At 46.4% G+C, this 27159-nt stretch overlaps 1 protein-coding gene across 2 annotated transcripts in view; it reads left to right on the top strand.

The window, feature by feature from the left end:
* The first annotated feature begins 461 nt into the window (after nt 1–461).
* Nucleotides 462–27159, top strand: part of MDGA2 (MAM domain containing glycosylphosphatidylinositol anchor 2) — a 619444-nt gene continuing 592746 nt past the window's right edge. For both annotated transcript variants that reach the window (XM_034770448.1, XM_034770447.1), the window contains exon 1: nt 462–898. In XM_034770448.1, coding sequence (XP_034626339.1) covers nt 826–898 — 73 coding nt within the window. In that variant the 5' untranslated portion in view covers nt 462–825. The remainder of the gene's footprint in view (nt 899–27159) is intronic.

The following is a 27159-nucleotide window of genomic DNA, read 5'->3' as shown; positions in this document are numbered from 1 at the left end:
AGGGCGGCGGCCCCCCGAGCGCCTCCCCCGGCGCGTCCGCCCCCCGCAGCTCGGCGCCGGCGCGGGAAGGGGGCGGAGGAGGAGGCGGGGAGGCAGGCGGCCGAGCCACGCAGGCTTTGACGTCGCCGGGCTGCGGCTCCCCAGCCCCGGCTCCCCGCACGTAGAGCTCAACGTGACCGCCCCGCTCGCCCCGGCTGCCCCTCGCCGCTCACACACGCGCCGAGCCCGGCCGCCGCCGGACGCTGCATCCCCGGGCAGGTGCCTCGCGTTCCGCCGCCCCCGCTGCTCGCCGCTCGGCTCCCCGGCCCCGGCCGCTGCCTGGGGAGGGGGCCCCGGGCTGGGGGCCGCAGGGCAGCCGTGCATCGGCTCCCCGCGGGCTGCTGCTGCCCTCGGCCGGGGGGCGGTTTTCTTGCTGCTTCTCGGGAGGCTGGTTCCGGAGAGCGCCCGGGGTCCGGCCCCGCGCACCATGCCCCGGGAGCCGCGCTGCGATGGCATGTGACGGGAGCGGGGAGCCGGCTGGGGTGGCCCCGGAGGCGGCTGGCGGCTCGATCCTGCTGCGGCGAGTGACTTGGTGAAGGCGAGAGACCCCGAGGAGGGGGGACCCCCGCGGGGCTGGAGGGCGGCGGGGGGCAGAGGAGCGGACCCCCCGGCTCGCAGCGCCTGCCCCGGCTTGCCCAGCCTCTGCCGCGAGGGAGGGCAGCTCCCCACCGGCCGCGTGTCCCGGGGCGCCCCGCTGCTTGGAGCCTCCTGGGCTGGGCATTGGCCTCCGGCAGGTCCCGCGCTTCCTTTCCGCCCGGGGCTGGATATGTGGATGCTCACGCGAAGATGGATTTAGTGTACGGGCTGGTGTGGCTGCTGACGGTGCTGCTGGAGGGGATCTCCGGCCAAGGGGTGTACGGTGAGTCCCTTCCCACCCGCCGAGCCCAGCCTGACCTTGGGAGGGGGGGTCTCCGCCGCGGGGAAGAGAGAGGTGGGACTGACCCCCCGCGGCCCGCTAAGGCAGGGGGTTGTCCCCCAATGCAGAATGGGGCGGGGGGCACTGTTCGCTTGTCGTCGTGCATTGCAAGACTGGAGCCCCTCCGTGGCTGTTAGCTGGGGGACGGGACCGACCTGGAGCGCCGGATCAAACTTGCTGTGTGCAACCCTTAGATTCCTGCCTCCTGATTCCCATCCTCCCCCCGGCTCATCTCCTCCCTCCCCCGTTTCTCCGGGGAGACCGGGCTCGGGAAGTGCAGGGAGTTTGCTCTCTGTGCACCCCCGTTGCCATGAGCACTGGCATCAGAAGAGAGCCCCGGTTCCCACTGCCAGAGACCGCTTGGGGGGAATGGGGATGGAGGCGGATTCAAGATGGGGTTGGGGGGACGGGACTCCCCGCTGCAAACAGCACGTCTGGGGTCTCGGTCCAGGGACCCGTCAGCCCTCACTTCCCACCTGGAGCGTGTGCGGCAGAGGAGGGAGCGGGCGGCTTGGGCTGGGAGCTAAGAGACCCGTCGATCGCCGTGACCCGCTGTAAACCCATTTGCCCCGGTTCCCCGCCGCGCGGGGGCAATGAGCCGCCGTGTGAACGGAAAGCGGAGTCCCCACTCCGGAGCGGGGAGCGAGCGATTTCCCCCCTCCAGGGTCCATTCTCCGTGGGCGCCACACGGCCGCGGTGTTCCGCCGGCTGGCCGTGGGGCTGGGACCCTCCCTGTTCTGGGATCATCCGGCTCTGGGGCGCAGGAACGGGGCTGCAGCGAGGCCGGAGTGGCTCTCCCACTCCGGGCCCCGAGCAAACGTGGAGAAAGCCCCCAAGCGAGGCGTGGGGAGGCACGGGGGACGCTAGAAATAAGCTTTCCCTGCCGAACGAGCCTCGCGTCTGCAGCCACCCGGGGACCCAAGGTCCGCGGGGCTCCCAATTCATGACCAAGTCCAGCCCAGGCTCTTCCAGGGGTCCTGGGAGCTCCTCTGCAAGGGATTGGCGGCGGGGGGGGGGGCAGCTCCTCCCTTCAGCCAGGAGCCTGCACTTCGGTGGGGGCTCCTGCCCCCTCCCTCGCTCCCTGAAGAGGATTTTTATATGTTTCTATTTTGCATTTCCCCTGAATTTCTCTCATTCAGATGCCTGCCCTGGCAACAGCATCCTGGTGTCAGGAATGCTGACCCCAGCCTGTTGGCACAGCGCAGATTCAGAGAAGACAAATATCCCAGTTAGACCTGGAGAGGGAAGCAAATTGGTGTATGTTCCAGAGTAGCTGCTGTAGAAATCATGCAGGGTGGTAAAACAGACAGCCAGGAATACCGGAATCTGTAACATATCACAGCCTAGAGTAGCCACCATAGGGATCAACTTACAGGACACATTTGGCCGTAGGAACATTTCTTCTCATTAGCCATGTTACATTTCTTTACAGTGGCTTGCGAATCACCCCATCCAAGATCAGTCTGTATTTCTCTTTCTTGCACTGGCGCACACCTGTTAAAAACATAATGCATTGCTCTGGGTGGTGGTGAACCCCTGATTTGAGAGCTGGCTTTGCAAGGTTTTTATTGGTGCAAGTGGATGGGAATTTGAACATGTTCACTGCAGCCCGGAGGAGCAGATTAGATGAATGCAAGTAGTTTGTCCACAATGATTTTGTGCATCTGGAAATTACAGGGCCAAAATCCGTGCTGATTTTCCTCCTCATGCAGCCTTACTGCCTTCAAAGGCATTGTCCAGAATGTCAATCAGCACTTTATTTAGCGCACCAGATGGTTATTAAAAATGGTATCAAAAGGTAGGCTAAACAAAACCCCTCCTAGTAGAAGAGATGTAGATGCAGCACGTTCACAGGAGAATATGCTACATACGAGAGGCGGCCATAATCCATGATAAATCCTGTGACATCATAACAAAAGCCAAAAAGTCCAAAGAGCAGGGTGACATTATGGGGCTGGTGCAGCGCTAGCACAATACACACCTCTGGGGCCCCGTGCTACTTCATTGATATCCAAGGGGTGGCCTGGGGATGAGGGAGCGCTGGGTCACATTAATTACTGGTCTAAGTAGATGCAACCCTGTTAACTCCAGTATAAGTTGCACTTGCTTGCTTAGGGCTAAATGTGTTCCTCTGTCTCTCACTTGCCCCCGTGTTTCTAGTTACTGCTCGTCATTACATAAGCAGCGTAGCTCAGTGGTGACATGGCTCTCATGCCTCCCATTCTCACAAGAGTATTGTGATAGTACATGTTAAGGAATCTTTGTCATTTTTCTAGTACACGCTTCTTTTGGCATATGTGTGCACACATATGAATGCAATAGGCCATTCATGTCCATTACCCGCCTGCAAGCAAACTTGTGGCTGGAGGTTTTTTGAAATCTAATGTAATTCAAAATATTAGGAACTGTCATGAGGATTTTCCTTAGCGTTTGCATTACTGACTTGAAACATTACACTCTGTGTGCCACCAATGCATCCATTCGCCTGTCAAGCACAGGGACACACATTGTTGGATTTCTTGGAACATAAGTTTCTGCAATGCATAGGAGAGTATTTGTTAAGGCTTATACGTTGTGCGTGGGCATCTATGAAAGAGATCGTGCCCTTAGTTGGTTGCTAGTAATTCTGCTGAAATTGTTACTGAAAAAAGGATTGCACATCTGGGATAAGACTTCTTTATAAATAAGAGTTAAATGTGATGTATTGTCATTCTGTAATGCACATTATACTTGGTCTCTGTGATGGACTAGGGACCTGCAGATGTTCATGATGTTGGGAGACAAAGTGGTTTTTGAGTTGTAAGTGAACATATGATATTTTAAAATTATACATTAAACTCAGTCTTGTTTTTCAGTTGGCAAGCACCTCACTTTTTTTTTTAAATATACCAGTTCAGGGCAACGGCACATGTATTTCTTCCTCGAGGGCACCAGTCTAGGCTTCCAGCTCCTCAGGCATCACCTCTCTTGGCCAGAGACCCACAACTCTCTCTGTCCTGACTGGGGTTTTCCAGCTGCACGGTTCCCTGCTTATGCTGTGATATTCCCAGCAAGCCAGACTGCCTAAACAGGTCATCATCTGCACTTTTGTTTTCTCGCTCCAGAGGCTATGAACAGCGTAATGGCCTACAGTTCTAAGTTACAACACAGCTCTTTATAAGCAAGCACCTTTATTCTTAAGGTGAAAGCATTACAGGGAAAACAGAGGTAAAACAATAAAAGAACCTGCATGCATCCTAAAAAAAGCTCCCCAGAGATCATCCCAACTCCAACCTCTGGCTCTGGTAGGTGTCAGTCCATCAAAACCCGGAACTGATTTTTCCCTATGGTTACAAGTTCCTAACTGTTTCAAATTCAGAACCAGAACAATCATGAATAGTTCAGTCTTTCCCTTATGCAGCTTAGGTCTTTGATTTTGTCCTCATGTAACAGGTGATCAGCAGACAATAACTCACTTCTCAGAGTGTAGCTTCAAAAGGCTGGGTTTTGTATAACTGGAGCCTGGGAAATTTGCATTTGCCTCCCCCTAGATATTTCCCAGGAAAACCATGTGACGTGTTTTGTTCCAAGAGTCCATTCTTGTCTGGCAGATTGTTCAAGGTAGTCCTTTGAAGCCCAGGTCTCAGAACATTATGGAACAGTAACTTTCCAAAGTTTTCAGCATCCTGTTGAAATCAAGCAGTCATAATAAAGCTCCTGTTAGCTCCACTGGGAGCTGTTGGAAAATCCCACTCTATATTTCCGGAATAATTTTGAGGAAAGGTAAAATGTTCCAAATTGCCTAGGTCCCATTTTCAAAAGTGACGTGGGCACACTTAGGCAACTTAGTGCCTAAATCACTTTTGAAAATATAGGTGCCTTTGAAAATTGTGTCTTAAATCTTTTTGTTCATAGTTTTTTTTCTTTTATGTTTGACTGGAAAACTAGTGGCAATATTTCACCAAGAATCCTGAAAATGTGGGGGCCTGTCCTGCACCCATTGCAGTTTAATGTGAATTTTTCCACTGATTTCAATGACAGCAGGATCATGCCAAATTGTAATCTCCTTGGGGCAGGGACTACATCCTCTTTTGTGTACACCCTGCCACTTAATGAAACTCATTGATAAATAATGACAATACTTAATGCCAAAAAATAGACCTGACTGCAGTAGTAGGCAAAGACATTTTACTATCTTTTCCCTTCCCATTTTTTAATATCGCTTGTCTTTGGGCCAGTTCCTCAACAGGTCTAAATGCCATTGGACTTCATTGGAGCGCCGCTGACTGGTAACAGTGGTGTCTGGCCCTTCGTATTTTAAAATGCAAACCACCGATCCACCTTAACATAGATTCCAAGATCCCAGAAGAATGTAATTCACTTTCTTAAGATAAATGTGGGTATACATTTGTTTTAAACTAACATTACTTGAAAGTATTATTAGTAATAATAATACCTAGCTCTTACATAGTACTTTTCAACAGTAGCTCTCAGAACATTTCAAAGGAGGTCAGTCTCAGTGTTCCCATTTTACTGATGGGGAAATGGAGGCATAGAGATGTGGAGTGATTTATCCACAGTTACCCAGCAGCTCAGTGCCAGAGCCAAGAATACAACCCAGAGCTCCTTAGTCCCAGCCCAGTGCTCCAGCCACTATTTCTGATAAAATTATTAATAATATTCCAGGTGAGCCTGGAAGACCGACTAACGGCAATGCGGACTACGGGGGTGTGGGCTGGAGCATGCACTGAAGGGTTGCGCTGTAACTGCCCCATGTAGACCCTTCTCGTGTGAACTAGTAGGTACCTGTTTGTGTAGTCCCGTTTAACGCCATGTATACAAACTCTTTGGGTGGATAGGGACACAGGCTCAAAGAGGTGGAGTGACTTGCCCAAGGTCACACAGCAGGTCAGCGGCACAGCTAGGAACAGACCTCCGATCTACCTGACTCCTAGCCTAGTCCCCTATTCTCTGGACCAATGTAATACAAAGATCCAAAGGGCCTGAAAAAAATGGGGCTTTTCCTCCTTAATTTTAGCTAGCTTGTTTTCTGCAAAATAATTCTTCGAAAAACTCTAGTGCTGCATGCACTTTCCCCCTTTTTAAATTACTTATCTCTGGATGCCAGGCATGGTTACTAAAGCATAAAAAGTAAGTACTCAGAACATTACTGGTACATATTTTTATTCTACAGTAGAGTTGCAGTGCAGTATGAAAATATCTTGGTGAGAAGGCTTAATATGGGCACGAAGTGTTGTTATTCGATAACTTGAATAAACTGTGTTCCGTAAAGATGAAGGATGTAGTAAAGATGGGAGAACAAAATTCTTATGTCAATTTGACAAGCTCTTTAGGCTAAGGATGCCGAATTTCACAGGCTTTTGGGTCTGTTATAAACGGTTTGTGTTGTTCCAGGCACTCCGAACCATTATGTCTTAGAGTCATGTACTCCCATGCGTTGCACGCTGCAGAACGAAGAAGAGTGCAGCAAATTACTAAAAATCTCCCCTGAAAAGTCTGACTGCAATTCACAACCTTCTGCGTGATGTTACACAAACTGAATTACAGCAGGGAAGTGGCACAACCTGGATGAACTGCCAAAATTATAATATCAGAGGTGGGGTGTGTGGCCTGGAGGAAAAAGGGAAGGAGTCACAGAAAATCACTGCCTGTTATACTAGAGACAAAATTTCCAACTCTGTAACAATTTGCACAAATAACTTGAGATGAGCAGCTATAAACATTTTGGTGAGATACATATCATCTAAATACAGCAATGGCTTCACCAGGCCTACGGTGGCTGTCTGAAAACAGCCTGTGTGGGTGGGAGGGAGGCTCATTTGCAAATTCTAAGAGGCTCACAGCCACAGCTTACATAAATGCAACCCAGTCTCCTTTCCCAGAAACAGGCATAGCTCTGCTACGCACAGTGCATTCCATAGGCTGCTCTTCCTCCTTGTAGTTGGTGGTCATACCCCAGCTGTGTGCTACTCCATGTTTCACTACAGACTGTTTGTCTATGTCTTGCACATCTTTTCTCTTTTTATATGTTTGTTACTTCCGTGCTCTTTTCCCATGAACAGGGAAGACATGGCCCTTAGTAATCCTAAATGTCCATCAATTCGTAGATGTCAAAATACTGCTGAAGGTGAGTGCAAGTTCGTGTATGTAAAGACAGGTATCTTTATATAAAGAGAAGCATGTGTATGTAACATGGATCCATCTCTACACACACACACAAACTATTTTATAACAGCGTCTATAATTAAGAGCTAAAAATCCCACCGACAGACCTGGGTAACAGTAGTAGTATTCCTCAAAATGTTTATCAATAAACCCCGAAGAAAAGAGAGAAAAATTGAAAAGAATAAGCACAGTGCTCAGGGCATTGGAGAGAGGAGTATTGTTGAGATGGGCTAAAACTATGCGATGGCCAGCTTGAAACCAGTATCTTGTAGTACTAAATACACAAAGGGAAGTGTCTCTCCTCCCCCCTTTCCCCCCAAAAAAGCACCCCGGTAAGTGAAGGATGATCCTCTTCAGTTGCTGCCGTGACTAATGTGGAAGGGTGACATTTCTGACACTAAACACTAGAAAGATTGCTCCTGGTTTGTTTGTTTTTTAATGCCTGCTAAAAGCCTTATACGATAGGCTTAATTTTAAAATATTTTTATGATTTACAAAGACGCACATTTCAAATCAATCAGTGGATCTAAAAATAAGAGCTGAGCCTGGCATTCCATATGGCGACTTGATTTGGGGTCTGATGAAGTATCCTGTATAGAAAATACAGCCAGCCATTCAACAGAAACTGGTGGTCATGTCTTGTCAAGAAAGAACTTTTGTCAGCTACATTGCAGCTTTTGTTTTGTAGCTGCATGCTAGCAGCTAACCAGAACAGGAGATTAATGACTGTTGGCTTTAGCAATATTGATGGCTGTATGTCATAGCTGACCCTGCTTTTACCTGATACTCTGGCTGAAGCTAGTGAAACAAGTGAGGCTGGAAGGAGGAAAAAAAACCCTCAAGGGAGGTGGGAACCCCAACACTAATGCATTTTCCCTGTTAGCAAAACTAACTAGGTTCAGGAAGATAGCTGATTATTAGCTCTTATATTCAAAAGCCAGCCTCTTAATTACCCAGCCCCCAAATGGTACGGCTGGTTTCGTTTAGAGAGCTGGTTTTCTGAATCAGTGCTCCCCATCGTGGATATCTTTGAATGCTGTTATTGTATCATATGGTTTAACCCTGTACAATTCTGGATATTGTGTGACCGAAACCAAAGCGGTCTCACCCGAGAACAGGAAAGGTATTATGTCCTGCTGCAGTGCTATGCATTTCTAAGCAGCTGATGTGCTCTACAACCGCTAACTCCAGGACCATTTACTGAGCAGCCAATCCTTCAAAACTTTAACTCTTCACTCAACCCACTTAGATTCCCTTGAAGGCTGTTCCCTCTTCTCCCAGCATATTTTATCACTGAGATTTCATTAATGCTGGGAGATGATTTCATTTTCTGCATGTAAGCTAATGCACTTAGAGAATGTGGAGAGAGGGAAATAAATCTGGCCCATCAACCTGCCCATTAACCAACACAAATGAATAGAAATGACTCTTCAAACTGATTCTTTTCTTGGAGGTCCTAGAGGCTGCTGGATTATGCAATAGGTCACACGCTGCAGCATTGTACATGGGTGAATCATGCAAAGGGGCATTGGATTTTTATGGAGAGGAATATGCTGGCTTGGTTTTGCACTCGGCTGCACTGGTTTTGTGCTGCCACCAGCATGATCCAGGGAGCACAATCAACATATGGAAATCTCCACTGATTTGTCGGAAAAGATTAAATAACTGCAATTAAATGAATTTTTGGGGTGGATCCAAAGTCCACTGATGCCAATGGAGAAGCTCCTATCAACATCAGTGGGCTTTCGATCGGGCTGAACAGTGACCGAAGTACTGTTTTTACAGACAAATACCGCAGCCTTTATGCACAAGAGGAGTTCTATTGGGGTATCACTGAGTGCTAGTTACCTGAGGTCTGGTCTATACTACCCGCCTGAATCGGCGGGTAGAAATCGACCTCTCGGGGATCAATTTATCGCGTCCCGTCGGGACGCGACAATCGATCCCTGAATCGGCGCTCTAACTCCACCAGCGGAGGTGGTAGTAAGCGCCGCCGACAAAAAGCGGCAGAAGTCGATTTTGCCGCCGTCCTCACAACGGGGTAAGTCGGCTGTAATACATCGAATTCAGCTACGCTATTCACGTAGCTGAATTTGCGTATCTTAAATCGACTCCCCGCTGTAGTGTAGATGTACCCCTAAGTCAGTAATGCAGGATTAGTCTGTTGGTAAATTTCATATCGTAGAGTTTGCGGTGGCAGTGTTGTAGCTCTCTTGGTCCCAGGATATGAGAGAGACAAGGGGGTCTGTAACTCCGAAGCTCGTCTCTTTCACCAGCAGAACTTGGTCCAAGAAAAGAGATTCCCTCGCCCACCTTGTCTGTCTCATACTGGAAAGAAAGGCAAAGATATTTGGAATGGTGTCAAAATCTGGCAAAATCTGACAAAATCTGACAAGAGAACGGGCATGTGGAACATGGCATGTAATGCTTTCCATGTAGATGGCAACTAAAAGCAAGTTTTGTGTCTGATAAATATCATTAAAATACATTAAGTTTCAAGCAAGCAAAAGAGTGGGCCGTATCCTCAGTGGGTGTGAGCGATGGCAGCTCTATTGTCTCCAGTGGACCCTACTCCACACAGGAGCTACCCCGCTGACTGTGCCGCGTTCAGAGTAAGAAGATGATAACTCCAAAACAATCCTCTTGACATTTAAAGCGTTTTCTGTCGGCTGTCTTGAGTGGCTTATTAGCACATTGCTTGCATCTCCATAGAAGGAAATGGTTGATGCTCTGCATATATTGGGTCAAGGTGTTCTCTCTGAATCGGAGCGAGGGGAATTGGGAGGAAGTCTGGCAGCAAGGAAGCACTTCAAAATAAATAAATAAATCTCTCCTGGCTCGTGAGCTAAATCCAGTTTAATTAGAGTCAGTGGGAAAAACAAATGAAGAGGGAAAAATAGCTCAATCCAGCTTCTCTCCCTCTCCTCGCATCTTTCCGGGCAGCTTGTCTGCTCAGAGGTGCCACTTTTGACTCCCTCTTCATCAGTAAATGCACCGTCCTTGATCTGCGCCCGCGACTCCCGTCAGCAGCGGTGGGAGCTGTGTGCATGCTGATCAAGGGCTGGAGCTGGAAAGGTTTTTGTGAGCAAGCTTGGAGGAGCTGGTTCGCCCGGTTTCGATTCCCTAGTGAACAGTTGGCCGTGGCTTTCATTGAAACCTCCTTGGAGGCGCTGTAAACTCAGCAGTTTGTATCTTGGACCAGTTGAAAATAGAACCAATTGAGACATTGGCTTCAAAGGGCTCAAGGTTTGGCTTGGGCGGCTGGGAAAACCAGGGGAATTTTCAAAGGGGAATGTGGGAGAGGCCTGTTCTTTGAAGATGTGTTCTCGCGACTGGGCCTTTGAACCCTCTGGGTGCCCGGTGACTGGGATAGCCAAACTTCACCGCTGTAGGAGGCTGGGCTCTGCAGTGGCTGCTGTCCTGTTTCTAAAATGTCTCCTCCTCCCACTACATCCAGTCCCTGCAGACGCTTAAGCAATTCTCTGTTGTTTACTGGGGTAGTATAGCGACCTCAACAGAACTGATAGAAAAGCCTCAGAAATAAATGGGGAGGGGTCCCTAGAGTGATATCAAAGCCAGTTTTCATATTCTGGGCCAAGCAGGTAATTTTTCAACCCCGTTGTAGAGTAACCGGACTGACAGGAGGCACAGGTTGAGGGGGGGAGTCAATGGGGGAAAGAGACAGACCGCCTCCACAGACCCACGAACTGGCATCATAGTTACAGAAATGCAGGCTCAGTGGGGTGTGGGGCGGTGTTCGGGGGGAGACGGGGAAGCAATGGCAGGATGTGCGAGTCATGATGTGATTACGGGTGTTTAGTTACCGCCGCCGGGAACACCCTCTTGGTGTCCGGCAGAGCCCGCGTGTTCATGGAAGGGGGTCTCTTGGCTGTTGGTGCAGGCTGCTCTGTTGCAGACAGGGCTATCTGCAATGGCCAGCGCCAATGGGCAGCCCATCCTGGCGCGAGGTTGCTGCAGCCCTTGGTGTGCTCTGCATCCCCGTTTCTCTGCACCAGCTCTGGTCCACACTGAGCTCCGGTTGCTTGCAGCACAGGTCCAGAGCTGGGGATTTCCTCTGGCTGCAACTGTGGCTGGGACCCCTTGAGTGCGGGGTGGGGGGGAAGTGGACTGTGGCAATCTCTGGAGAGCTAGAGCGTGGCGAGTTTGACCACTCCAGGCCCATACCCACTCTTTGCACTGCTGTGGGGTGGACCCTGGATGCTTGGTGGCATCTGACAGAAGGGAATATAGTGCTGAGGATACAGCTGGTCCCCCTTTTGTGTAGGAGCAGGGGGAGCTTCTGCAGGTGACCCTCTTGGGTCTCTAGTCCAATGACTGTGCTTTGACAAATGCATTGTCCTCCGTTTGAAATCACGACTCTAGGGGGAAGCAGTGACACTGACTGCACCCACGGTGCGGGGGATTTTCAAAGGCACTAATGACTGGTGCCTCTTAACTCCCATTGATTTCCAGAGGGAGCCATGCACCCAGCTGTCCTTTGTGCTTTTGAACAGCTCACGCAGTGTGTGCCGCCCAGTTCTCAAAGGAGACAAACTGAAACGAGTGAGCTACTTCCCCCCTAATCTCTTTCAGCTCTCGCATTAGGTGATAAAAATAATAATTGCAGGTAGCTTTTCTCGGACACAGTGTGATTGTTCAGCTGACAGTGTCCATTTAAAGGTACATTATACTCTAAACACTACAGTGCCTCTGCACTGAATACATAATATGTTCTCATTAATATGAACATTCTCAAGGGGCTTTGTGGTTCATCAAACACATAATGGCACTTGAATTTTCTCTCCCTACTCTGTATTATTATTGTGACAGGTAAAGGTTTTAGTGTCTAGGGTAACAATTCGGGTGGATACTGCCGATAGCCTTTCACTAAAGGGCAGCAGGTATCTATTTGAAAAGACGCTTCCGGCTCTGAATAGTAAATTGGTGTATGTATTTGCTTTTACAATGACTTAATTTTTGCATTATGTAGTGGGTCGGAATAATTCCGAGTGCAACCCCAGTGTCACTTCAGATCTATCTACACTGCAGCTGGGAGTGTGCGTCTCAGCTCGGGCAGACAGGCGCGCTAGCTGTGCTTGAGCGAACAGTAAAAATAGCGGTGTAGCTGGGAATAGCCCGGGAGGCAGCTTGGGCCCACCACCTCAGTATGGTCATAGAATCATAGAATATCAGGGTTGGAAGGGACCTCAGGAGGTCATCTAGTCCAACCCCCTGCTCAAAGCAGGACCAACCCCAACTAAATCATCCCAGCCAGGGCTTTGTCAAGCCTGATCTTAAAAACCTCTAAGGAAGGAGATTGCACCACCTCCCTAGGTAACCCATTCCAGTGCTTCACCACCCTCCTAGTGAAATATTGTTTCCTAATATCCAACCTAAACCTCCCCACTGGTCCCAGTGCCTGAGCATGTATCCAGACAGCTAGCCCGAGCTGTCTCCTGTGCTGCCCCTAGGGATGTGGCTGGTTTTAGCATCTACCCAAGTTGGGAAGCTGCAGCGTGGATGTACCTTGAGGGGAAAAGAAACTAGCACAACAAACCAGGGGGACTTTTTACAAATTAGTTATTTTCTTCAACCTGCAACAAATCTGGTTCAGTTTCTGGGAAGGAAGGCGTTCTTCAGTATCCACGGAGAAGGGTTGCTTGTACAAAAAATGGTATCACCTTCCACCCACACAGCTGTCAAGCATCTCCTTTGTACTCTGTCTCCACCTGTACTTGGGCTTGAGTCCTCATCAGCCAAGTATCTGCTACCTTGTGCTTGTGTTCCTTAGTATGTTCTAATCCCACCAACCACTCTGCCTCTAGCCAGAGGGGCTTTCCCACACTGCGATGGTCGTGCTGTCCTCTGCTTACTTGCTGGGTCTTTGCAGGTTTATTCTCATAGATTTTGTTTCCAAGGAACATTTCAGTCTGAATTACTTCCTGTCATCACCATAAGTAATATGAATACTGAATACAGTTGGGACTTCAGTGGAAATAGCAGAGCTTGTTCTCAGGCAGTTGGCTTTTGGGGCCCCACTAGGCTGGAATAGGCTTTTGTTCCACTTGAATGTAGCTACTGTTTCCTGACTGACCGCAAACAAAGGGCCTGATCCTGCATATCTCTTCTTACATGAGACAGGGCTATCCACAGGCATAAGTGCTTTCAAGACTGAGCAGTAGGAGGAATACTCTCTCTTCAGGCGTGCCAGTTTTTACCATGCCTTTTGCTGGAGTTGGATTGGATTTTGGCATTGGGTTTTCACATTTTTATTAACTGCCCCTTCACAAACTTCCCCCGGTAGGCCAGGTGTAAGCCCGTGCAGCTTCAGAGCTGGGCATGTGTAAAATCCTGGAAAATGCCTCAGATTATCTTCTGAGTCCTTCTGCCACAGTGATAAAAATGAAGCCACAGCATGACGGCCGAGGTTCATACCAACCTGCCTCCTGCTCCGCTAACCCTCCGGTCAGACGGTCAAGGAAGACCAGGCAGGCCCCGGCATTCCGTTTGCAAGCCCATGAGTGGTGTACACATTTATTTCTACAGCCTGCTATTACTAAGGTATGGTAACTCTCAGCCTATGCTGGTCAATGATGAATGTACTTTAATGCAACTCACTGCTCACCCGTTTGGCTGCAGGAAAGATTGTAAAACATGCCTTGCAATGAGGCTAAAGGAGCTCAACCGATTTAGTTTATCCAAGAGAAATGTTGAGAAGTGACTTGATTGTGGTCGAGAAGTATCTACAGAGGGAGAAGATGTCTCATTGGAGAGGGCTCTTTAATCTAGCCTCTGGCGAGGTGCAGGAGCCACTGGCTGGAAGTTGAAATCCGCAAAATGCAAACAGGAACTAGGACATACATTTTTAACAGTGAGGGTAATTAGCCATTGGAACAACTCACTAAGGGGTGTACCGGATTCCTCGTCACTTGGTCTTTACATTAAAAATTGGATGTCTTTTCTAAAAGTTATGCTCTAGCTCACCCATAGGTTGTGGGGTCGGAAGCAGGAATCATGGGGGGAAATCTATGGCTTGTGCTGTGCTGAGGTCAGACTAGATAAGTCCCTTCTCGCCTCGAACTCAATGAACCAGTGAATCTCTTTTTAATATTACTTTAATGAAAATATCAGAACAACATAAGTTACTCAGCAAATGATCTGGCCTTTAATTGTAACCTGTTTTACATTATTAAAAGAATGTATATGCTCTAGAGGGTACGATATCAAACCTGCCTGTAGATATGTGTAGGCAATAACTGCAACGTTTCTTTGAATTTAAATGAATTTAAATTTCTTGCTTAAAATATAACCTTAATTTCAGTGCCTTGTTGTTTGTATTTGAATATAATCAATATATGGTTGTAACAATAAGGGAACCAAACCAGAATTATAGACACTCTTCAATTTCAGGGAAGTTCACAACTTTCCATCTGGACCCTATCTTTTAAATGAACTGATCCAGATCGCGTAATTCAAATACTCTCGAACTGTGTGTGCATTTGGTTCTGGAATCCAACTTCACAGACTGGGTCCATCTAAGCCAACCAGAATTTCAAAATAAAAATTGGGGACACTTTTGTGGTGACATTTTTAGGCTCATGAAGTAGTCTCACAAAAGTGCACATAAAAAGAAAAGGGTATTGGTAATGCTACTGCCAACTTCTCACTCAACCGGTACATCGTTCATGGAGTGGAGGAGGAATTTTCACAGTAACTTCCTGGCCTGAATTTGTCATGAAATACTGATCAAATGTTGACGTTTTCTCTGAGCAAAAGAAGGGGTAGTTAGTGTCTGCACTCAATTTCTCTTCACTCCAAACGTTGTTCATCACACCGAGCCCTCATTCTGCTGGAAAACACAGAGTAAATTTGACTTTGAGCAAACATTTTATAGTTGTATCAAAAAACAAACCATGTTTTCATTGACTTAAATGAAAAACTGGGATATCTCTGGCCTCCTGTGAGAAGTTCCCTTGATGTCATATGAAAAACCAGGATTGTCCTTGGAAAAAAACAGATGTATAGTTGCTTTAGGGTCATCCATAAGACTAATAGAACTGGAGGAAAACATTTCAGATTTAGACTTTCCTACAAAAGCAATGGGATGCATTTTTAAAGAAAATGAATGAAAAATGTTCTCCCCCCACCCCCCGTGCCCCCACCCCAGCCCTCTATACATAGTAATTAAGTATCTGGGACCAAATGTGGCCCTGGTGCAAATGGACACATCTACCTTGCCTGTCAATGAGAGATGTATCTCATGCATTTGCCTCATTCTCTGGCCCCAGTCCTTTACTGCTGACTTTGGGAAAACTCCCATTGAAGCAAAGGGTTGCAGAGGCAGCTGGCCTGAGCAAGGAATTCAGGATCGGGCACTATGCTTAATGGTACCAACATCTCATCTTTAAGAGCCCTAGTCCAGAGGGGCCCTTTGCTGTACTCAGATGATGCTGACTACTGTCGGGCTATTCTCCAGGATAATGCCAGGCATAGTTTGGCCTGTGTATTCGGCACCCTTGCCTGGCAGAGAAGGTTCACTTCAGAAAACCCTGGTGGTCTGGGTTCCTGTGGTGGTCTTTCTTTTTAGAGAATTCGAGGCGCCTTGTTTGTGACTTTAAAGCTGTTTCCCAATTACAACTGGTAGTTGACATGTTTTTAATAAACAGCAATACTCCTAGGCTAGACATATGGCTTGCCAAAATTTTAGCCCCTGTGAAAATTAGCTAGCCTGAAATAAGACATGCATGGCAAGCGCTTGGAATCTTGCCTACTCTTGATAAAATTGGTTGGACAGGGGAGCCATCCGCAGTGCCAGAATTCTCTCCATTGGAATGGTAGTCCTTTGAAAATTAGACTGTCAGGCTCTGGCCTGTCCTTCAATGCCATTGGTTCCTCTTTGACCTTGATACTTCTCACTCAACCAGGTTGGCCTATGCAGAAATGATGCTTTAAAATGCCTTCTTTGACCCAGGTGACCTGCTGTTTGTCATGATAGACAGTGTACTTAAATGGAAGGACTCACTTGCATCATACCCAATTTTGGGTGATCTTAATAAATGTATTTTGGGGAAAAATATGTTAGATTGTTTTGCTAATTAGTGGTGGTGCCTACAGGATGCAAAAAAAGGTTTGGGCCACATTGTCCTAGATACTACACAAAGAAACTACACCAAGACAGGCCCTGTCCCAGAGAGCTCCCAAACTAGGATGTAGACCAGGGGTCGGCAACCTTTCAGAAGTGGTGTGCCACGTCTTCATTTATTCACTCTAATTTAAGGTTCCGTGTGCCAGTCATACATTTTAACGTTTTTAGAAGGTCTCTTTCTATAAGTCTTTATAAATATAACTAAACTATTGTTGTATGTAAAGTAAATAAGGTTTTTAAAATGTTTAAGAAACTTCATTTAAAATTAAATTAAAATGCAGAGCCCCCTGGAATGGTGGCCAGGACCTGGGCAGTGTGAGTGCCACTGAAAATCAGCTCGCGTGCCGCTTTTGGCACGCGTGCCATAGGTTGCCTACCCCTGATGTAGACAATACTCAATAGGTAAATAGACAGGAAAATCATGGGGCTGAGGCAGAGAGAGGTGCATTTGTATAGGTCGGTGGCCACTGCGGTCTCAGTATTCACAGGTGGTCATTAGCCTTTGGTATGCTAAACAAGTTAGGTACCCCCATTTCGTTTGGTAGCTTGGCGAGGTCCCAGTGACGAGTCTGATGGGGGTCTGCTGTGTGTTGAGGGAAATGTTATTGGTGATGGAGACTCTGTGACAGGACAGCTGGAGACTGGGCCAAAGAAGGTGCATGGCTGGGTGGGGAATTGGCCTATGGACAAAGCATGGTGTTTAAAAGTAGCAACCACCAGCCTGCTCCCAAGGAGAGAGAGCTTCTCTCAGCTGTATCTTCTCTCACTAGGAGACCAAGTTTCACCTCAGTCCCAGTCCAGAGAAAAACACACCAGGGCTTGCTTCATCCAGGCACACGGTATAAGGGGTGGCTGCTTCAGCCTTCCTGGATCCCAGGTGTCACGGGAAAGACACATCCTACTTCTCTTGAGTCCACCTGCTTCTTCTCTGCCAGTCTGTCCCCATAGGTTCTTATATCCCTGCTTGTCAGGGAATTAGGTGGAAGCTGCCATGGGGTAGCCTAAAGAAATTCCCTCGTACCTCTTAGCAGAGTGTCGGGGTAGTTGTTCATTTGGGCTGGGGAGGGCTTTAATGCATCCCTACCAGGCCCTCTGTGAATTCCCATGATCCCCATCGTAGTCTCTAGTTGAGCAGTGGCGCTGTGGCACTGTGACATATTTTGTCCTGCATGGATGCACAGACTTTGACTATCTCACCTGTTGTGGATGGAAGCCAAGTCACTTTGTATTGCCATGCGGTGTAACAGCTCTGGGGACTAGCAGCAGGCACTCTTAACAGAGGTGTTCACTCCTGCAGTCAATGAACAATGTTTGAGTTGTGTCCACTTCCTAGCCCTGGGCACGGTTGGACTCAGTCAGAACCAGACTGCAGGAAGGAAATCCAGCCATACAGCAAGCGGTGTGGATGCCTCAATATGTGGGGCTTTTCTCTCTGTCCACTGCCGCAGTATAGTAGGAAGGGACACCGTCTTATTGGAGATGCTCTGGCTAAGTATGGTCATTAAAGGCCTCAGGATATCCCCACCCCCCCACTAGTAGCAGTTAGTGCTGCTCTGATTCGAATCCCGATAATTACATTCTGCCTCCCTGACCTCCCTCTGTAGCTCTCACTGGAGAAGTTACTCTTTATTCTCCTGCTTAGACGCAGTTGTGTACCACGCCGAGGTAATTGCATTTCCGTGACGGATGCAATGATCCCTGGAAAAACTCTTCAGATCGCTCTGGGGTCCCTCTGCTCAAAGGCACTATTCTTAATGTCCGTTCTCCACGTTAGGTAGCACAACATAACCCCTCAGCGCAGCCCCCCGCTTCACTCACTCTGTGGAGCCTCAACCCAGCATCTCGTTATGCCCCTCTCAATAAAAGAGAGTTTTGCACCCACAAATGATTGCAAAAGCACTCAGTTGTAGACACAGATGACAGAAACTAGGACAGAGTTGGGCCAATACTGAGTGCCCCAGCTGAGATGCATCTGTCCTCTCTGTTGTGACGTTTTCTAAAATAATAAAGAGAGTCATTCACAGATAGTGAGTTAAATTTAATTCGCAGTGGGAACTGACTGTCTGAAACACCCAGGATTATTAAGATACACCAGACGCATTTGCATGGGACGATATGAACAGAACTACACCTTTCTTAGGAGGAGAGACGGTCTCCAAAGTCCCTTACACAGCAGAACAGCAATTCACACTGCACTACACTTTCTGATTACGCACCACTGCCAGCTTGCTGTCTAGCTGGTTGGAGAAAAGAAGCATTTTAGGTGCTTCACCTGCCTCTGAGTCCCCATGGTGATTGGGGTGGGGTTTTACAATTTCATTTCCCTGTTCTTCTTTTAAATGTTCTCTCCCCTGTTCTTGACGGAAAGACCCACACGCACAATAAACGCCTCTTTGCATGATAGTAACCTGAAGTGATACTTAAAGCAATGGTAGGGAACAATTTTCAGATAGTCGCGATGTTGCTTCAATGTGACGCCTTTCGTAAATCTCCAACAAATGTTATAGGTCTAAGGTTACAAGTTCAGCGATGTGCACCAGCTATGGGAAGGACAGAACATTTTAGTAGCCGGATACAATATTATGAGTTTTATACTGGGTTGTCAGACCCCCAATCCAGCAAAGCACTTAAGCAAACTCTTAAATGTAAAGCATCTGAAAAGCCTCTTTGCTGGATTGGGCCTTAGTGCTTATAAATTAGTGGATACATATGTGCAGATGCTGGGAATAGAACATTTCATGACTAATCCATCACACAATGCAAATGTGTACTGGATAGTTCAGCTACTGCAAACTGACCCATTCAATGAACCAGCCGTCCAGGCTTTCAAAGGGATACAGACAGGTATAGTTTTGCTTAAAAAAAAATTGTCTACAAACTCCTGTAATTGATCAGTGGGTTTCGTTGCCAGGTGAATGACAAGTTAACGTATTCTCTCTGAGAAACAAGCCCAGAGAGGCAAAGAGAAATTGTTCTGGTTAAGGATCTTGGTAAGAGTGACAGAGATCTAGAAGATAGAAGCATCAGTAATAATTGGGGAGAAATTGTCGTTTCATTCCTACCTCTCCAGACTTCCTGGAGCTAACCAGATTTTTAGATCGAGAGAGAATCTGTCAACAGTTTGCATATGCATCTTTGAAAAGGGCAAGTATTAAAGCACTAATTGCGTGAGTCACAAGATACCTGTGCAGTGAGAAATCCATGGTTTTTAAAACAGATGGCTGCTTAAACATTAGATTTGATGATAGACAGTCACTTTAGAATCAGGTCATCTAAAAAGACACCAGTTTTTTTTTCCCTCTCTCTTTCTCCCTCCCCCCACTTTTGAAAAGAGATTAGGAGGAAAAAATATGCATCCTTAAAACCCCCCTGAAATTCAAGTTCTAGAAATGGCTGTGATTTTGACAACCAAAGGAGATTGGAATAAAAAACAAACAAACCCTAAGCAAACCTGTTTCAGTTGTCAGAGAATGAGCTGAATGTAACCCTGCCATTGCAGCACTTTACCCTAAAAGTACTGGGCAGATCACTGGCCGTATAGCCCTTTGTGCACAAGAAGGTTGAGCATTGCAGTGCAATGTTCAGAACTTTGGTGCATGTGTGAAAGGCACGGCTGAACTGAAATGGAGTGTGTTAGAGAAGCCATTAGTGTATTGGGGGCTAGTGCTTGGACATGGATGATGTCTTGGACATAACTGTGACTTTATCATTTGGTTTCTTTGCTTTTTAGTATTTGCATTGTGAAGAGATAATTTGGGCAAAGAGAACTAAGCTAATGAAGGTTTGTGCGTGGGAAGAATTTCTAAGAAGACTCCAATTCCCATTGCTAATTGACTAAATATAGCAAATTCCAGCTCTTCCTGGGGCTGCGGAAGTTGTCATCTTTCTTCCCCCCTCCCTCCCCAGAAAAATGCTGCTATTTATGGATGGAATATTTAACAAGTAGGATATTCAAAAACACTCTGCTCAGGTTAAGGGATAGGCACTGTTGGCTCATACCGATGGTCCAAGTGCCTGGAGTCAGAACTATGTCAGAATCAAAGCTTACTTTTTAAATATAAAACTTGCTAGATCTAGTGGCTGCCAAGAAATACTTGAAAATGTTCTGAGTGTCACCTTTGCAGTGACATCTGCCTGAGTGTGCGGAGAGCCTGGAACAATAGCTCCTTAGAGAGGGAAATGCCCCATGCATCCCAATGGAGTGATAACTCCAAGTCACACTGACCTGGGAGGCCCCATCAGCACCAACCCAGCAGAGGGCTAAGTGCATGGCGGGAGAAAGAAGCAACAGGCCTGGCCGGCTGATAAACCCCAATTCCTGGTATAAGTAGTGGGGGCCACCTCCTGCCATCCTGCTTTTCTAGGGTGCAGAGGGACCCCTGGTGACACTCCTTGGAGGGAAATTGGGTCCTCATGCCACTCCAAATTGGGGGTGCAACTGTGGGCATGACCCCTGGGGCTCCTTTAATCAATCCCAGAAGTCACTCTTCACTGGCCTAACTGCCCCAGTGAAGACAACAGGAAAACTCCCATTGATGTCAGTGGGAGCAGAACCTGGGCCAACGTTGAGTGCTTCCGAACATCCCTCCCAACGTGCTTCTTGCGGTGTGGAAATCTGTTGCTGGCATGCAGGTTCTGTGCACGTGCCCACATGTGTGCATGTGCACCCTCACACCCGGGCAGGAGACTGTGTCATTTCTTACTTTGAAAATTCAGGTGGCCCATCTGAGCCCTTTGCATGAAGCCTTGATGGTTTGAGAAGCCGCTTGTGCTACTGCTGAAGAAAGTAATACGTTCAAAGCCTGTCCAAAGCCTGTTCGTGTTTGACAGCAAATGTTAATGACAGGGCTCAAAGTAACCAAACGAAGCAGGTTTGTCATCTCATCTCTTTAGACAGCCAGATAGAAATGCATTTGTTTGGTCCTGTTTGTCCATTTGCTAGCCATGGACTGTTGGGGGCTCAGTGCTATTAATGGGTTAGAACAATACAGGCAGTGTATATGCAGCATACATATTCTGCTGCTTGAGGTTTTTAGGATGCTTAACCCGTTGAGGTTTTTAGGATCTCACAGTCTGACTGGAAGGAATGACCTCGGTTCAGAAACTCTAATAAGACAGGGAACTTTATATGCAGTACCAGATTCGATTATAATGCATGGAATTCAGATATGGTAAAGGTAAAAATTGTCTCTCTTTCTTAAGAATTCTGCTGCATAAAAAGCGGTTGCCTTAAATCCACAAGAGGCTTGAAAAGCAGCACCTTACCGCAAACTTGAATTTGCCAAGACTTTACATGGTTTCACTCACTAATGCTGGCTTCTGGACTAAGGATTTATGAGATCTGGATCAAAGTGGCAAGGAGATAAGTGATCTACTGATTCTATAGACTAATAGACATAGCACTGTTTTAGTGGTGTGTGCTGTGATGCTTAATTCAAACCTAAGAATCGGTAAAATCCTGGGTCTGCTTCATAGGCATTCAGGAAAGGGAGTGTTTTCCCACAGACTAGTTTGCACCATCTTTTTTTGCAGCTCTGTACAGTAGCTGTGTTGCTGTTAATACTTAGATGAATATCCTGGGTTACTATCTCTTTTCTTCAACTCCAGTTAGACCTTTTGGTGCAGTTCTTGTTTTATGAATATTTGAGTCTGGGGAATTTAATGCTGAACTTGAGAGGACTTTCTTTACTAGAAAGATGACGCGTTGTAATAAGATGTTGCCGTCGCTAAGGTACATTGCCGTCCTCCTCACACAAACAACCTGGAATGATTTTTTTTTTTTTTTAATTTGTGCAGTCTCTTTCAAATTTCCTGGGTCAGATCCTTAGCTGATGTCAATTAGCCAAACTCCCTTGAAGACAACCGAGCCAAAGCCGTTGACTCCTGTGGAGCATCTGGCCCTATATTTTCATGTTAAGCAAATTTTCTAACCTATTTATTTTGACTATTTTAAAAAAAAATAATCCTTTGGGATAAAGGAAGATTGACAGGTATTCAGGTCATTTCTGCCATCTGCCCAGTCTCTCTGAGCTACTGTTATTTGGATGGAGTTTCCCATTGAGGATTTGTGCCTGAGTTATTTCCTCAACTCCCTTTCTGAATTCCTCTTTGCCTGCTGTGCCCATGAAGATTTGTCACTCTACCTTGACACAGTTCTCTAATCACCTAGTTTTGGTGATTGATAAAAAAAAAAATGGCTTGACTGCTCATTTCAGCAATGCATGGCCTTTGCTGCTGGTGTAGGTATTCAGATTGTATAGTCCCTGGGAACGGGTTTGATGATCTTCTCAGCTAAGGACATTGGCTTCAATTGGTTAATCATTTATTGCACACAAGCTGTCCTCAAAGCAAACTTTTCCGTGATTGACTGTGGAGTGTCATTCGGTCCCCACTGGAGTATGTAGCCTGTCTGTCCTCTTGGCAGCAGGAATTGTTCTACAAGGTGGGCCATATGGGAAGGTGACACCTTCTCCCCCTTCCTTTGGCAGGTACACTTGGCTTGTGTCACGTAACATAATACAAAGAAAAGGGAAGGTGTAGCGATCAGGGAGGCCAACACTTAGATACTTGTTTTGGCCTTAGAAACAAAAAGTAGCTCTGTTTTGGCGTCCTATTCTGGGCCATGCTAGAGTGATGCACGTTATATTTTGTATGACTAACCAAGTCAGTGTCTCGCAGAGCAGACGTTGGCTCAGTGGGATTGCTTGTGTGAGGAAGTGTTCACCTGCATGAGTAAGGGATGCATTGGGTTGGTTTAAGTTCTGTTTCCCTGAAGGCCTGAAGACAAACTTGGCAGCCAATTTTTCTGCCAACTATCAGCCTTCACAATGGGATGTGGTTAATCTGGAACCTTTTTGAACGTGTTTAAGCGTTGTGGCTGTAAAAACAAAGGCCAGGTCTTGAAATGTGATTGATGGGAGTAAAAGAATTGAGAGGAATGGTTGACTTGCTATCTGTATTTTGACTAACAACTATTTGGGGAAAGATGACCCAAATGGGATGAACTGATTCAGTTCATCCCATAACCGCATTCAGCTCATGTTTATAGCAACAGTATGTAACCCCTACTTCCTCCAAAGTCCGTTATCTTTTAAATATGACACATTTATTAATACTTATATAAGAAAATAAGTTGTACAGTCAACAGTACCGTTTATCATTAATAAAAATAGCAACTAGAAAGCTAATAGCTATTAAGAATTTCATGTTGCAAGGTCATATTCTAACAGCAGCCCTGTAGTCTGATTTTGGCCTAGACTGCCATGCATTCCTTACTAGGCACACACCAAATTTTCCTCTTATCTAAAACTTTAGACAGTGGGGGCTCAAGAGCCCAGATTATGAATTAGAAAAAGAAATTAAATGTCCTTGTGGAAGAAGCTGAAAAGATTGGACAGATATTGGTATTAACACAGGGCTGCCTAGCTAATTAATAGCCATTCTTCTGAAGGTAGAGTTAAAGTTACTATATTGGCCATGATATTTTGGACATTACATTGGAGGACTATAAGGTGACAAGGCAGTTTTGAAAGTCTTTTGTCTGCCATGGAGTCAAAGCTATTGAGGGTGCCCTTGTTGCCAAGAAGTCTGATGGCATTTTGGGCTGTATAAGTAGGGGCATTGCCAGCAGATCGAGGGACGTGATCATTCCCCTCTATTCGACATTGGTGAGGCCTCATCTGGAGTACTGTGTCCAGTTTTGGGCCGCACGCTACAAGAAGGATGTGGAAAAATTGGAAAGAGTCCAGCGGAGGGCAAAAAAAATGATTAGGGGGCACATGACTTATGAGGAGAGGCTGAGGGAACTGGGATTGTTTAGTCTGCAGAAGAGAAGAATGAGGGGGGATTTGATAGCTGCTTTCAACTACCTGAAAGGGGGTTCCAAAGAGGATGGATCTAGACTGTTGTCAGTTGTAGCAGATGACAGAACAAGGAGTAATGGTCTCAAGTTGCAGTGGGGGAGGGTTAGGTTGGATATTAGGAAAAACTTTTTCACTAGGAGGGTGGTGAAGCACTGGAATGGGTTACCTAGGGAGGTGATGGAATCTCCTTCCTTAGAGGTTTTTAAGGTCAGGCTTGACAAAGCCCTGGCTGGGATGATTTAGTTGGGGATTGGTTCTGCTTTGAGCAGGGGTTTGGACTAGATGATGTCCTGAGGTCTCTTCCAACCCTGATATTCTACGATTCTATGAGGGTATGCTTGAAGGTAAAGCTGTTGAAGTAGCAGAATCTCCTAAAATTGTTTGGTGTAGAAGTGTACATACTGTGCAAGTGCTGTACTTTTCTTCCTCAAGAAGCAACTTAAAATACAGACCTGGGGAAGTTTCTTGCATTGACTGTAGATTGCCTGCTTGTATACCCACAGCTGGAGTTTAAAGAGCTCCTTATTTAAATTGCGAACCAGAGCTTCTCTCCCCAGATCAGTGGCAAAATAGTGCACAGGAGAAGCGGAAAGTCAGACACATTCTGGCTACCAGCTTTCCCTAAATGTAGCAGAGCCTCATTTTTCCTCAACCCACAACACCTTGTGAAGGGGACTGCCGATATGTAAGTCAGTGGTGCAGGGGCACGTTCGTAGGCCCACAGCTTTAATATATTCTGATCTTTATTTACAGCACAAGCAAGACCCTAGTTCCTCTGCCTTCCCACAGTGGCAGCAAATAGCGCAGAAGTGAATTGGCTAATCTGGCTTATTCTAGCTACCGACTTCCCTCAATTTAGCAGTTTCTCTTCTTCCTCCTTTGAAATTACTCATTTGCCATATTAATAGAGGGGTGTGCAGACTAAAGGGGGAGAACAGTAGTTAATTAAGCATGCAATATTAATGAGTTAAAATGCAGGATATGGAGGTAGCTACTTGAGGGGCACATATCATTCAATCATTTTATGTGCTTTAGAAGAAAGCCCATAGAACAGCGAAGTAATAGAGCCCTGAAGAAGTTAAGAGTCCAGTGCTCTGACTGTTACCCCTGTTTCCTGATGGTGTTACTCCATGGAAATTCTGGGAGAAGGAGGAGGAACTGCCAAATAAGGGGAGGTCAATATCTGGAATGGGATAGATGTAGAACTAGTGAAGTTACTTCTTTGTTAAACTGGTTTAACAGTATTGAATCAAGCACATTATGTTCAATCTGCTTTATCCCAAATCTTAGTTGGATGTCCAGCAATGGTGGCAAGTTGCTGAGCCCATCACGTATGATCATAAAAAAAGATGTGTGTGACGGTGCCATTTTGTCCAACATATGCCAGGGATTGAGCCGGGGGCCTCCAGAGGTAAAGGCATGTTGTGCTGCCGCCCAAGCTAAAACTCAGAAGGGACCACAACAACTCATCTCCTCTGTCGATCAACATAGATGGGGACCTGTAACACACACTCATCAGTGGGTTACATTTGCATTTTCAATAAGTTTTTCATAAGGTATTGCTATATGATTGGAAGTCAGATAGCATTGAAGGTGTTTAAGCACAGATTAGACAACTCTCAGGGATAGTCTAGATTTACTTGGACCCGCCTAGGCAGGGGGGATGGACTAGATGTCTTTTCAAGGTCCCTTCCAGTGCTACATTTCTGTGATCTTTAAGCTTTTTTCAATGTAAGAGTCAAAGATCTTAAATATCTATTTTGAATAAATGAAATAATCTTCCCTAACTATCCAGTTCTCTTTCTTTAGCTAGGGCCTGGTCCAACTCCCGCTGAAGGCAATACAACCGTGTCTAGTCGAGAGCTTTCCAGTGCATTGTAGCACGTGGCAACTGATTACAGTCCTGTAACTTGGATTAATTGGCAAACACTAATGTAGACCAGGGGTGTGTGTGCTAGCATTCACCAGTTGGAATGTCTGCTCCCCCAAGGTCTGTAAGAGCCAAGTGGATAATGTGTTTCTAAATGATTTGTCTCCATAGTCTAGGTCTGCTCCGGTTGAAGTTGATGGCAAAACTTCCACTGACTGCAGTGAGAGCATAATTAGGCCCTAATTGTTGGCCAACTGCTTCTTTACATGCAAATAAAGGAATCAGTTTATCATCTATTGTCGATCAGATCTTTCAACAGTAAGATCAAAGAATGCTCGTCTCTCTTCATTTGGCAGTAGCAGCCCCTCTCACAATATGAATTAAATTAATTAATGTATTTATTTTGAGTTATGAAATGTGCCTATCTGACCCCCAGGCGCCTGTAAAAAAATGACAAATTACAATCAAGGATAAATATCTTTCATGTAAATACGCTTTGCCGCCCGCGGCCCCTCCATGTTAAAACAGATCTCCCGCTAAGCTCGAGGGGCTTTTAAAAGTATGAAAGCGAACACCCTCTGACTAAAAACCTGGAGCAAAATTCTGGACCGGTTGACATGCAAGCCACTGACTTCAATAGGGGCTGGATTTCCTCCCGTCCCTGAGAAGACAGCTGAAGAGAAAAGAATGACTTTCTTCTTCAAGTAATAGCATCTTTTTTTTTTTTTAAGAGAACATAGGATGCATGGAAGAGCCTCAGCAAAATAACAATTACAAATAAATGCATTTCACAACAAAATAGTTGCAAATCATTTTCTCTTCCTCTTTCCTGCCAAAACCTGAGTTGTGTGTTTCCCTTATAATATTTTTGGACGTTGCTTTAGTAAAATGAACGAAGCTCTCTGCTCTGGTTTAAATGTTCAGGTTATTGTCACGCGCTGAAAGATAAACCCAGAACACCGTGTGCTGTGAGCAAATCCCCTCCCACTGTCAACTAACTCAAACTGCTTTTGTTAGCCCCTCACAGGTGAGTATCAACTCAATGAAACCTTTGCAGGGCACCCAAATAGTTTAATCGCCTCTAATATCTTGAAAAAAGAACAGGAGTACTTGTGGCACCTTAGAGACTAGGTGCCACAAGTACTCCTGTTCTTCTTTTTGC

This window comes from Trachemys scripta, chromosome 4, assembly GCF_013100865.1.
Source record: "Trachemys scripta elegans isolate TJP31775 chromosome 4, CAS_Tse_1.0, whole genome shotgun sequence".
Taxonomy (NCBI): domain Eukaryota; kingdom Metazoa; phylum Chordata; order Testudines; family Emydidae; genus Trachemys; species Trachemys scripta.
Note: the sequence above shows the minus strand (reverse complement) of the source record. Positions and strands in the feature narration are given on the sequence as shown.